Source organism: Nerophis ophidion, linkage group LG13 (assembly GCF_033978795.1).
Source record: "Nerophis ophidion isolate RoL-2023_Sa linkage group LG13, RoL_Noph_v1.0, whole genome shotgun sequence".
Taxonomy (NCBI): domain Eukaryota; kingdom Metazoa; phylum Chordata; class Actinopteri; order Syngnathiformes; family Syngnathidae; genus Nerophis; species Nerophis ophidion.
In genome coordinates, this window is record NC_084623.1 from 14866226 (window position 1) to 14879166 (window position 12941).

Below are 12941 nucleotides of genomic sequence, written 5' to 3' on the forward strand. Positions count from 1 at the left end.
AGGGAACCTATGGCTCGCGAGCCAGCTGTGGCTCATTTGATGACTGCATCTGGCTCTCGGATAAATCTGAGCTGACATTGCTTAACACGATAAGTAATGAATAATTCCACTTTTTATCACAGTGTTAAAAATAACGTTCAAAATATAAAACATTCTCATGCATTTTTAATCCATCCATCCGTTTACTACCACACCTGTTCAAGAAGTTGCGTTAATGGTAAGAAGTTATTTATTTATTATTGGTTAGTGTGGAGCTTTTCCTCCTGGGGGTTCTTCAGACCATCAAGCACCGACATGAGAGCCTGTTTCAAGGTTACAATATTGTTTTATTTTTCAATAAGTCTCTCAGTTGCTTTCCAGCAATTGTCTTTTTCTCTTTAGTTGTCGCTCGCGCTCTGGCTCCAGCCCCAACTCCGTCTCTCCTCCTAGCTGGTGCTTATAACAGAGTGACAGGTGATTAGATAACAAGGCCCAGGTGGGACATCGACGCACCTGTCGCTGATTTCGAGGCCGATCCTGGCAACACCCAGCTTCGCTGCAGGCCCGCAGGCCACACCCCCTCCACAGTTAGCTTCAGAATAACAATGTTATTACAAAGAATAAGAGACCTATTATACTGTAGAAAGGTTGGTCTTACTTAAAAATGCACACATTTAATTGTGTTCAGTGTTAAAAAAAAGTTATATGGCTCTTACGGAAATATATTTTAAAATATTTGGCTTCTTGGCTCTCTCAGCAAAAAAGGTTCCCGACCCCTGCTGTAGACTTTCAACCTGCAGTGAGTGGACTCGTTCCAAAGATGGCGCCCTAGTACTAACAATGACACATCTCTTTAGTGTGTTGGTGTTTCTACTATGTAAGTTTGCTTTATACAAAACGGTGGGGCTATTCGCAAAGAAAAATCCATTGATTTGCTGCACCTTTGTGTAAACCGCAGCTTTCAAAGATCAAAAAGTCGCGGCTTGTAGTCCGGAAAATACGGTAGAGTAGGGGCCTGTCAGTTTTAAAAGTTATTGGACCGAATGCTGCAATAGTGCCAGGTGAGGATAAATGCTTGTTCAGCACAATTGATTGGAGCCCCACCTTTTTTCTGACATTTGGAATCATGTTAATAAACACACCTACAGTATACCTCAGCTTTCAGCTGTTGATAAGCAAAAGGTTGAAAGATTTTCATAATTCGTAAGTGGTCGATCATGAGAAAACATATTTATTGAGCATCAGAAAGACATGCTAAGCAGAAATTCATCTTTATATAAAACGAGCAAACTGGTCAAAATCTATGTTATCTCTTTATAAGAGTTTTATAATTAAAGAAAATTGTATGTCTTAATTGTGATACTACAGAGCAGACGTTTGCGATTCACATTATTTGCTACTGTTTTTGTTTTTTTCCATCAGTCTGTTATAAATTTGAGGTTTGGCTGGTATTTTAGGTGTAGAAAGGCTTACAATAGTGTTCCATAATTTAGTCATAAAAAAGCCCCTTTTAAATACCAAGACGTGTGTAGTCATCATTTTTGTTTAGAATACAGATCAAGCAATTTGGTAATGCTAAAATTATCAAGTCAAACCTCTTTGGAGCATCACTACCCAGTGTCAAAAGTGAGATGTACAGTGCAGAAAAGCACATATTTTAAAGCTTACGCAACTTTTTAAAATTACTTTTTATTGCATGTACCGTATTTTTCGGACTATAAGTCTCAGTTTTTTTCATAGTTTGGTTGGGGGTGCGACATATATTCCGGAGCGATTTCTGTGTGAAATTATTAACACATTACCGTAAAATATCAAATATTATTCATCTCATTCGCGGAAGAGACAAAGAAAATGTCAGCAATCGTCACACACACGTCAAACAATAAGAATTCGGCGGGGGAGGGTCATGGCAGAAGTGCATTGTGGGTCATGGAATGCTAACTGCTACATGCTATATGCTACTGCCGTAGCTATTAAAAAGGATCATTTGATCGTTGGCGGTAACTTATAAAAACTGAGAAGGGCTGAACAAAAACTGTACCGAAAAGGAAATCATGTACTGCAGATTACAAGCTGGACGTAGTGAAATATGCAGCAGAAAACGACAAGAGGAAGCGGCACATACCTTTGGAGTTGGCAGAGTTGTTTAGAAACGACATCGAGGAAGAAGATTTCATGGGATTTAGCGATTAGGATTGACAGATTGTTTGGTAAACGTACAGCATGTTCTATATGTTATAGTTATTTGAATGACTCTTACCATAATATGTTACGTTAACATACCAGGCACCTTCTCAGTTGGTTATTTATGCGTCATATAACGTACACTTATTCAGCCTGTTGTTCACTATTCTTTATTTATTTTAAATTGCCTTTCAAATGTCTATTCTTGGTGTTGGATTTTATCAAATAAATTTCCCCCCAAAATGCGATTTATACTCCATCGCGACTTATATATGTTTTTTTCCTTCTTTATTTTGCATTGTCGGCCGGTGCGACGTACAGTGGGGCAAAAAAGTATTTAGTCAGCCATCGCTTGTGCAAGTTCTCCCACTTAAAATGATGACAGAGGTCTGTAATTTTCATCATAGGTACACTTCAACTGTGAGAGACAGAATGTGAAAAAAAAATCCAGGAATTCACATTGGAGGAATTTTAAAGAATTTCTTTGTAAATTATGGTGGAAAATAAGTATTTAACACGACAAGTTGAGTTTATACCAAAAAGTTCTATTTTGGTTTCATCTGACCACATGACATTCTCCCAATCCTCTGCTGTATCATCCATGTATCCATTTTGGTATAAACTCAACTCGTCGTGTTTGGAGGAAGAAGAATACTAAGTTGCATCCCAAGAACACCACACCTACTGTGAAGCATGGGGGTGAAAACATCATGCTTTGGGGCTGTTTTTCTGCTAAGGGGACAGGACGATTGATCCGTGTTAAGGAAAGAATGAATGGGGCCATGTATCGTGAGATTTTGAGCCAAAACCTCCTTTCATCAGTGAGAGCTTTGAATGGTTGACCAAATACTTATTTTCCACCATAATTTACAAATAAATTCTTTAAAATTCCTACAATGTGAATTCCTGGATTTTTTTTTCACATTCTGTCTCTCACAGTTGAAGTGTACCTATGTTGAAAATTACAGACCTCTGTCATCATTTTAAGTGGGAGAACTTCCACAATCGGTGGCTGACTAAATACTTTTTTGCTCCACTGTTTACTTATAATCCGAAAATACGGTATAAACATTTGCATCTCTGGGCTGCTTGCCCAAGCATCAAGTGTGAAATCCCAAGTATTTTTTATGTTAGTTGCCTATTTCTGAAGGTATTTCAGTGAACGGTTCAGATTTTGTACAATCAACATAACAATCCAGCTAATCAGAAAAATTAAAACTATCCACTCTCTATGACCAGTCATCTTTCTCGTTAAAGATCAACCACCATCTTAGCAAGTGACTACATAAAACGTTGATGACTATCATGAAATGGCCAAAAGTGAGGCAGAGCTGCAGGATGCAGGTTGTTGCACATGCTTACATCAGCTCCTAGCCACAGATTCATTTAACGCCTATATGTTAATCCTTCATGTGTCTTCCTTGGTCGGGAGCGTCAGGGAACTGCACCAAGGCTGAAGTCTGTCATGTTTGACTTAAGAGATTTCGAACAACTTGTAGATAAAGAAGTGCATTGATCCGCGTTGTGCTTTTCAGTGTGAATTTTTGAAGGAAATATTCTGTGCAAAAAATGTCATACATCAAAATCAATGAACTGATTCGATCATAACTGGCTTGCCATGTTGCAGGGTGCTTTACACTTCCAATAACCAAACGCTCACCTTTGTCTTTTTGTCTTTGTGACTGGACTATGTTGACCTGTCGAGACGCACATTCAGACTCTCGCCCTATGAACAGTAATCGCGAGTGGCTGTGTGATCAATTCACAAACGTTATGGCCACTTGTGCTTCAGTACTTCCTGCCATGAGGGTCTTATGCCTGTTATGTGAGTGGGGACATCTGCCAGGGGAAACATTTCTTAATCCTACAGCTGGTTAATGGGACAGTGACAGCTTGATTCAGCCTCTCCAAAGACTACTCTGTCAGGCATAAGACACGTTCCACATCATCCGCTCCCAAACTTCCCCACCTGGGGTCCATTAGATGTGGCGAGGCGGTGTGGCTGCCTGTGTGCTTTTTACAGTTATTAGATGATTTCTCCACCTCTGGCTAGGTGTTTACTCAAGATTTATCGCAGGGTGTACTAACACAAGGTCATTCGCACTGTGCTCGACTTAGTTGCAATTCCATCTTCATCTCCTGGCTCCCGCCGGCCTACGCTCACACAAGTTTCGTTTTCTCACCATCAGTTCCACACAATTCCCTGGCTTTGTGGATTACTTTGAGTTGTTTGAGTCGATCATTGTTATTCAATCAATCAATCAATCAATGATTATTTATATAGCCCTAAATCACTAGTGTCTCAAAGGGCTGCACAAACCCCAACGACATCCTCGGTAGAGCCCACATATTGTGGAATAGCTATGAAATTATTTTAATGCTATAATTTCGTTTTTAGTTTTGATAATGTAGTATCAGAACTCGAACTCGAACGTGCGTCAAAGCATTCACATTGGCCAAACATGACAAACTGGAAGTGGGCAGTGTGTATAAGCATGGTGTACCGCACCAGTATATGTACAGTTGTGATCCAAATTATTCAACCCCCACACAATTTTGGTGTTTTAGCAAGTTGGACATTTATTCCGTATTTTTGTTTATAGTCATATCACATAAAGATGTGTCAAATAGACAAATGCAACTTAAATTGTAACACTGTATTTTACAAAATACCAAAATAGGACATTTTTCTTAATATCTCATTGACAAAATTATTCCCAACGTGTCCTGGGTCTTCCCGGTGGCCTTTTACCGTTTGGTAAGGGAGGCGTTCGGGTGGCATCCTGACCAGATGCCCGAACCACCTCATCTGGCTCTTCTCTATGTGTTAAATACAATGTCTGCCTTGTTTTAATGACTGATTAGGCCTACTACGCTACTGTATTTTAATGTTGGTGGTACGTGGAGAGCCCGGTGTTTTCTGTGGTGGTACTTGTTGAACAGAGTTTGACAACCATTGGTCTTGCAAATTCATTTTTTCAGCCTTCCAGTTGGTGTGACTGTGGCTGCTCAATAAGTCCCTTGAGGAGATACAGCTTTAGCGAAGGGCATTGTTTGAGCTTGGCAGAAGCGAGCTTGTAAACAATAGAGGACAATAAAATGCCATAGAAGAAAGGGAGCATTTCACAGGTAAAATAACAGCATATAATGTACCCCCCCCTCACATTGCCAACTTATCCTAATGGGAACAACACTGTAACTGTCCATGAAGATTTGGAATACATTTACAACAAGTCAACCACAAAACAATCAACATACTAGTAAAAAGGTTTTTAAGTCAAAATAGTTTTGAATCATGTTTTCAATGTTACAGGCTATCCGCGGATCCTTAAAAAGTCTTAAATTCATGTGTCTAAAATTAAGGCCTTAAAAAGTATTAAATGTATTAGAAATTCCTAAAACGGTCTTAAATTCAGTACTCAATGGTCTTAAATTGTGGGGCCAGTTTTTTTTTTTTTTTCGGGGCACGTCTTTGAGTAAAAGTGAGCGATTTCAGTGTCAGTCGCGCGCAGACTCCTTCCTTTCTTCCTCGCGTCCCGCCTTTCAGTCAGCATGGGGAAATGGAAGTTTTGCGAGCGTTGGCTGGAGGACAGGGCTTCACGGTGGCAGAGGGGTTAGTGCGTCTGCCTCACAATACGAAGGTCCTGCAGTTCTGGGTTCAAATCCAGGCTCGGGATCTTTTTGTGTGGAGTTTGCATGTTCTCCCCTCTGGGTACTCCCGCTTCCTCCCACCTCCAAAGACATGCACCTGGGGATAGGTAGATTGGCAACACTAAAAATTGGCCCTAGTGTGTGACTGTGAGTGTGAAAGTTGTCTGTCTATCTGTGTTGGCCCTGCAATGAGGTGGCGACTTGTCCAGGGTGTACCCCGCCTTCCGCCCGACTGTAGCTGAGATAGGCGCCAGCGCCCCCCGCGACCCCAAAAGGGAATAAGCGGTAGAAAATTAATGGATGGATGGGCTGAAGGACAGTCGGTTTAAAAGCTGGCTTAAGCCTGTTGCCAATCCCGAGGTGGCCAGGTGCATACTTTGTAAGAGGGATTTCAAACTTGGCACCATGGGAATTAGAGCGGTCGAATCGCACATGCAGTGCGGTAAGCATAAAATCGCGGCAGAGAGCCAAAAACAAACACCGGTCATCTCTCAGTTCTGCGTGGGTTCAGCGCCAACGCCCCCCCCAGCTAGCAACAACTGCCGCCAGCAGCACTGACCTGACACTAATCTTCGGCGGGACAGCAACATTAAAATCCGAGGTGTTATGGATCTTGCACACTGTGGTGAAACATCAATCCTACACCTCAGATGACGGGATTGGCGATCTTTTTCGTGTGATGTTTCCTGATTCTCAGGTTGCTAATACATATTACTGCGGAAAGGATAAAACAGCATTTATTAAGAGACACGGGTTAGCACCTCACATCCAAAACCTGCTCTTCGACCAAGTCAATGGGTCTCGGTATGTGTTAATGAAATGTAATTTATTTTTTACCCTCACCTCGGTTATGTTTTTACTGGCGTTGGTGTTGGTTTGTTTGTTTTGGATGTCAAAGTTTTTGGATCTCTCAAGATTTTGGATAAGCTGTTCGGCAGAGTGTTGCTTATCAGTTTATTTATTAATAAACATACAAAAAGTAAACTTGACTGATTGTCATTGAGGTTGTAGTACAGTGGGATCCCCAACCATCGCTTATATTTATAGATTTTTTATTATTTTTTTCGGTCTTAAATTTCATTCAAGGTGGCATTAAAAAGGTCTTAAAAAGTCTTAAATTTGACTTGCTGAAACCTGCAGATACCCTGTATTAGTTCAATGAGAGTTTGCTTGAATCATTATATTGTATCAGTCTATCAATCTAGGCTTGACAGTCGTTCGATGATTCACTGATCATTATCTTCAAATTAGCATCATAACTCCTCTGGTTGCGTAGGAGAAGATATACTTTATTAATATATATTATTATTATTATTGGGAAAATTATGTGTTTGCAGTGCAGGTCCAACAAGGTTAAGAACCACTGATGTAGAGATAGAATTGTCATGTGTAGATAAGACAAATGCACCACCGGCAGCCACCTGCATGTGTAATCCTGAAGACCCTGATTATAAGAGACTTCATCCCATCTCTGAAGTCTTGTATTCAGGTCAACACAGTAAACATAACATGTATCATTCATATTATGATATTATTAATTATTTTCTGACCATTGCATTTTGAACTTTTTCACCTATTTACGGCATGGTGGTTTCACGGTGGCAGTGGGGTTAGTGCGTCTGCCTCACAATACGAAGTTCCTGCAGTCCTGGGTTCAAATCCAGGCTCGGGATCTTTCTGTGTGGAGTTTGCATGTTCTCCCCGTGAATGCGTGGGTTCCCTCCGGGTACTCCGGCTTCCTCCCACTTCCAAAGACATGCACCTGGGGATAGGTTGATTGGCAACACTAAATTGGCCCTAGTGTGTGAATGTTGTCTGTCTATCTGTGTTGGCCCTGCGATGAGGTGGCGACTTGTCCAGGGTGTACCCCGCCTTCCGCCCGATTGTAGCTGAGATAGGCGCCAGCGCCCCCCGCGACCCCAAAAGGGAATAAGCGGTAGAAAAATGGATGGATGGAAGGGGTTTCCTCTGTTGTTCTCCAGTCTACCGGCAGTAAGGTGTGCATTACATGCCTAGTGTGCTCCAGTCAATAAAAAGCCTACAGCCAAATGTCACTGGTGAAGAATCCAGCTTCGGTTAAGCAAACGCACCATCACTGGTGTGACATTGAATTTCATACTACATTAAGCATTTTGTCCTCTGTGACCAAATCGTCATAAACTTTTTCGCTTTGGCCTTGTGCTGTTTTGACAGTTTAAATGATAGCGCACCTTTCTCACGCTGCTCTGCCTTATGTCTTCCATCAACAGCCCAGCAAGTAGAAATTTGCTGAAGTGTCACTTTTAAGTTTCCTGCTTTAGGCCTTGTGTCATCACAAGGACATTTGGATTGAACACCCTCGATGAGATACTTTTTTTTACCACTTTGTAGTAATAAAAGGAAGAACTCCCTCAGCCAGCAAAAAAGTTTTCTTGATGCGATCCAAAGACACAAATACTGATTGAGATTTTTATTTGTTATTCTCTCCCTGTCACCAGTGTGGACCTGGGTGTGGGGCTTTGTGTCCATCACCATCATAAGCCTGCTGTCTCTGCTGGGTGTTGTTCTTGTGCCCATCCTCAACCAGTCCTGCTTCAAATTCCTCCTCACCTTTCTGGTGGCCCTGGCTGTGGGCACACTCAGCGGGGATGCACTCCTTCATCTGCTGCCTCATGTGAGTTCAAAGTAGATCGATTGTGGAGGTGCTGTAATATTCTTATTTGAGGGTTGCACTTGAGATCATCTTCACCTGTGCAATACTGAAATACAATGGGACCTTGATCTCCGAACTTAACAGGTTCTTCTAGTGGTTCGCCAGCCGAAACGTTCGTACAGTAAAGCAGAGTTCCCAAAAGAATCAATGTTAAAATGAACAATTTGTTATAACCCTGACAGAAAATCGCCATTTTGATAAAAAAACTGCACACTTTCAAGGTGTGTGTATATAAACGTGTATATATATTTAAAAATGTGTATATATATATATATATATATATATACATGTATAAATATATATATATATATATATATATATACATATATAAATATGTGTATGTGTATATGTATATATGTGTAAATGTATGTATATATGTGTGTGTGTATATATATATATATATATATATATATATATATATATATATATATATATATATATACATACATCTATATATGTGTATATATGTATATATATATGTGTATATATGTATATATATGTGTATATATGTATATTTATATATGTGTATATATGTATATATATGTGTATATATGTATATTTATATATGTGTAAATGTATATATGTATATGTATATATATATGTATATATATACATATATATATATGTATATATATATATATATATGTATATATATGTATATGTATATATATATATATATATATATATTGAGTTTTCCTTGCCCTTATGTGGGCCTACCGAGGATGTCGTGGTGGTTTGTGCAGCCCTTTGAGACACTAGTGATTTAGGGCTATATAAGTAAACATTGATTGATTGATTGATTGATATATGTATATATATGTATATGTATATATATATATATGTGTATATATGTATATATATGTATATGTATATATATATATGTATATATACATATATATGCATATATACTATATATATATATACATCTATATATGTGTATAAATGTATACATATATATGTATGTATATATATATGTATTTATGTATATATATGTATGTATATATATACATATATATATATACATATGTGTGTGTATATATATTTATATATATATGTGTGTATATAAATGCATATATATATATATATATACACATATATACATACACACATATTTATGCATATGTGTGTGTATATATATGTGTGTGTGTGTATGTATATGTATATAATATATATATATATATATATATATATATATATATATATATATATATATATATATATATATATATATATATATATATATATATATATATATATATATATATATATATATATATATATATATACATGTGTGTATATTATATATATTGTATATATGTATATATATATATATATATATATATATATATGTATATGTATATATATATACATACATGTGTGTGTGTGTATATATTTGTAAATATACATATGTATGTATATATCAGGGTTTCCCTCACATTAATTTATTTGTGGCGGCCCGCCACGAAAGAATTACAGCCGCAACAAATAAAATAAAATAATAAGCATAGCATCGCCGGTAAAATGTGCAGACCAACCAATCAGGACTTTCGCATTGACACTGGATCAACTTAACTCTGTCGATTGGTAAGTGTTTGTTTCGCATTAAATGTGGGTGTAAGGAAATGCTGGATGTAAATATAGTTTCAAATGTACATACAGGTAGCCTAAATAGCATGTTAGCATCGATTAGCTGGTAGTCATGTTGCGACCAAATATGTCTGATTAGCACATAAGTCAATAACAAAAACACTCACCTTTGTGATTTAGTTGACTTTATCGTTGGGAATGCATCTGCTTTGAGTGTCGCAGGATATCCAGACATTCTTGCCATCTATGTGCCATCTCTGTCGTAGCATCGCCGGTAAAAACCAAACGGGGGACTTTTGCATCTCTTGACACAGGAGCAACTTAAATCTGTCGATTGCTAAGTGTTTGTTTGGCATTAGATGTGAATGGAGGGAAAGGTTAGATGTAAATATAGCTACAAATGAGGCATAATGCTGCAATGTGTACACACAGCTAGCCTAGATAGCATGTTAGCATCGATTAGCATGCCGTGTTAATCGATGCACATTCTACGTAAATCAACTTGAATCCGTCCTTGATCGTGTTGTTACACACCGACGAGGCATGATGTCTCCAAGGTACCGGAAAACAGTTGAAAAAACGGAAAATAGCAGAGCTGATTTGACTCGATGCGTCTAATGTGTAGGGAAAAATGCCGTTGAGTACCGATGTGACGTCATGTTCTGACGTCGTCGCTCAGAGAGGCATAAACAGAAAGGCGCTTAATTCGCCAAAATTCACCCATTTAGAATTCGGAAATCGGTTAGAAAAATACATGATCTTTTTTCTGCAACATCAAGGTATATATTGACGCTTACATAGGTCTGGTGATAATGTTCCCCTTTAAACACTTTTGACGAGTGTTTGGGGTCATTGTTTTGTTAGAACACCCAACTGCGCCCAAGACCCATACATACACGTGTGTGTGTGTGTGTGTGTGTGTGTGTGTGTGTGTGTGTGTGTGTGTGTGTGTGTGTGTGTGTGGTTGTGTGTGTGTGTGTGTGTGTCAGATCAAACTTTATTCATATGGCACTTACAATAAGACGAGAATAAAAAGACCAATATGTATTAACTGTCATAAATCAAAATGCACATTGTTGTCTCGTGAGTGCGACCACAGCAGAAGGGGCTTGCGTGTATATCTGCTGTCTTCATACATCCTGGTACTAATGGACGTTCAATGCATCTGAACCATGATCAATGAACTGTGTGACAATTTAATAAAAAAATGCATCTATAATATAGCAGCTATCACTTGATTTTTTTTCCCACAGTAATATCAAACGGTCACGCTCCCACACGCAGGTTGGATGGGATTTTATTATTAAAGGGGAACATTATCACCAAACCTATGCAAGCGTCAATATATACCTTGATGTTGCAGAAAAAAGACCATTTATATTTCTAACCGATTTCCGAACTCTAAATGGGTGAATTTTGGCAAATTAAACGCCTTTCTGTTTATCGGTCTTTTAGCGATGACGTCAGAACGTGACATCACAGAGGTAGCACACCCGCCATATTCATTTTCACATTACAAACACCGGGTCTCAGCTCTGTTATTTTCCGTTTTTTCGACTATTTTTTGGGACCTTGGAGACATCATGCCTAGTCGGTGTGTTGTCTGAGGGTTTAACAACACTAACAGGCAGGGATTCAAGTTGCACCACTGGCAAGAAATCTGACGCCAGACCCCCATTGAATTTGCCAGAGTGTCTGCACATTTGACCGGCGATGCTAAGACAGACATGGCACAGAGATGTATGGATAACCTGCAGATGCATTTGCAACAATTAAGTCAACGAAATCACAAAGGTGAGTTTTGTTGATGTTGTTGACTTATGTGCTAATCAGACATATTTGGTCACGGCATGACTGCCATCTAATCGATGCTAACATGCTACGCTAATCGATGCTAACATGCTATTTACGCTAGCTGTATGTACATTTGAAACTACATAACCACATTTAATGCGAAACAAACACTTACCAATCGACGGATTTAAATTGCTCCAGTGTCACAAGATGCGAAAGTCCTGATCGTTTGGTCCGCACATTTTACCGGCGATGCTAATAAGGCAGCCATGCTATGGGCCACTTCATTAGGTACACCCATGCTATGGCCGAATAGCGTCAATAGCTATTCGCTCAATAGCTTCAATTTCGTTTTCGCTATCTGCCTCCATACTCCAAACATCTGTTTCAATACACGCGTAATCTGTTGAATCACTTAAGCAGCTGAAATCCGAGTCTGAATCCGAGCTAATGTCGCTATATCTTGCTGTGGTAACCGCCATGTTGTTTGTATTGGCAGCCCTGTATGACGTCACAGGGAAATGGACAGTCGCGTCGCAAATAGCGAAAATCAAGAACTTTAAAGCTTTTTTTAGGGATATTCCAGGTGTAAAATTTTGAAAAAAACTTCGAAAAATAAAACAAGCCAGTGGGAACTGATTTTTATTGTTTTAACCCTCTTGAAATTGTGATAATGTTCCCCTTTAAGTGTAACGTGTGGAACTTCAAGCGCATACGAAACAATTGAGTACAAACAGGGGAATGTATCCCTTTGTCTATCTTCTACCCTAAGCTTTCACTTTCTCATACCGTCAATAGTCTCAAGGGCAGCATGACCACAGCGACCCGAGCCATGGCACCGATCTGGCAACCGACTTTGATGGAGTGTGGAAGGGCCTGACTGCGTTGGCCGGCATTTACCTTCTCTTCATTATTGAACACTGCATCGGCATGTTTAAGCACTACAAGGATCGACAGGTGAGCAAAACCGCACCTGCTGCCAGGTTCAGATGGAAAATTCTTACTTGCATTTCGATGCACAGTTTATGCTTTGAATTGAAAGTTGCGGTTGGAT

The 12941-nt window shown here is 39.0% G+C and overlaps 1 protein-coding gene across 3 annotated transcripts in view; it reads left to right on the plus strand.

The window, feature by feature from the left end:
* slc39a10 (solute carrier family 39 member 10) overlaps window positions 1-12941 on the plus strand; it is an 83213-nt gene that overhangs the window by 44281 nt on the left and 25991 nt on the right. For all 3 annotated transcript variants that reach the window (XM_061918443.1, XM_061918445.1, XM_061918444.1), the window contains exons 6-7: window positions 8292-8467; window positions 12686-12844. In XM_061918443.1, coding sequence (XP_061774427.1) covers window positions 8292-8467; window positions 12686-12844 — 335 coding nt within the window. The remainder of the gene's footprint in view (window positions 1-8291; window positions 8468-12685; window positions 12845-12941) is intronic.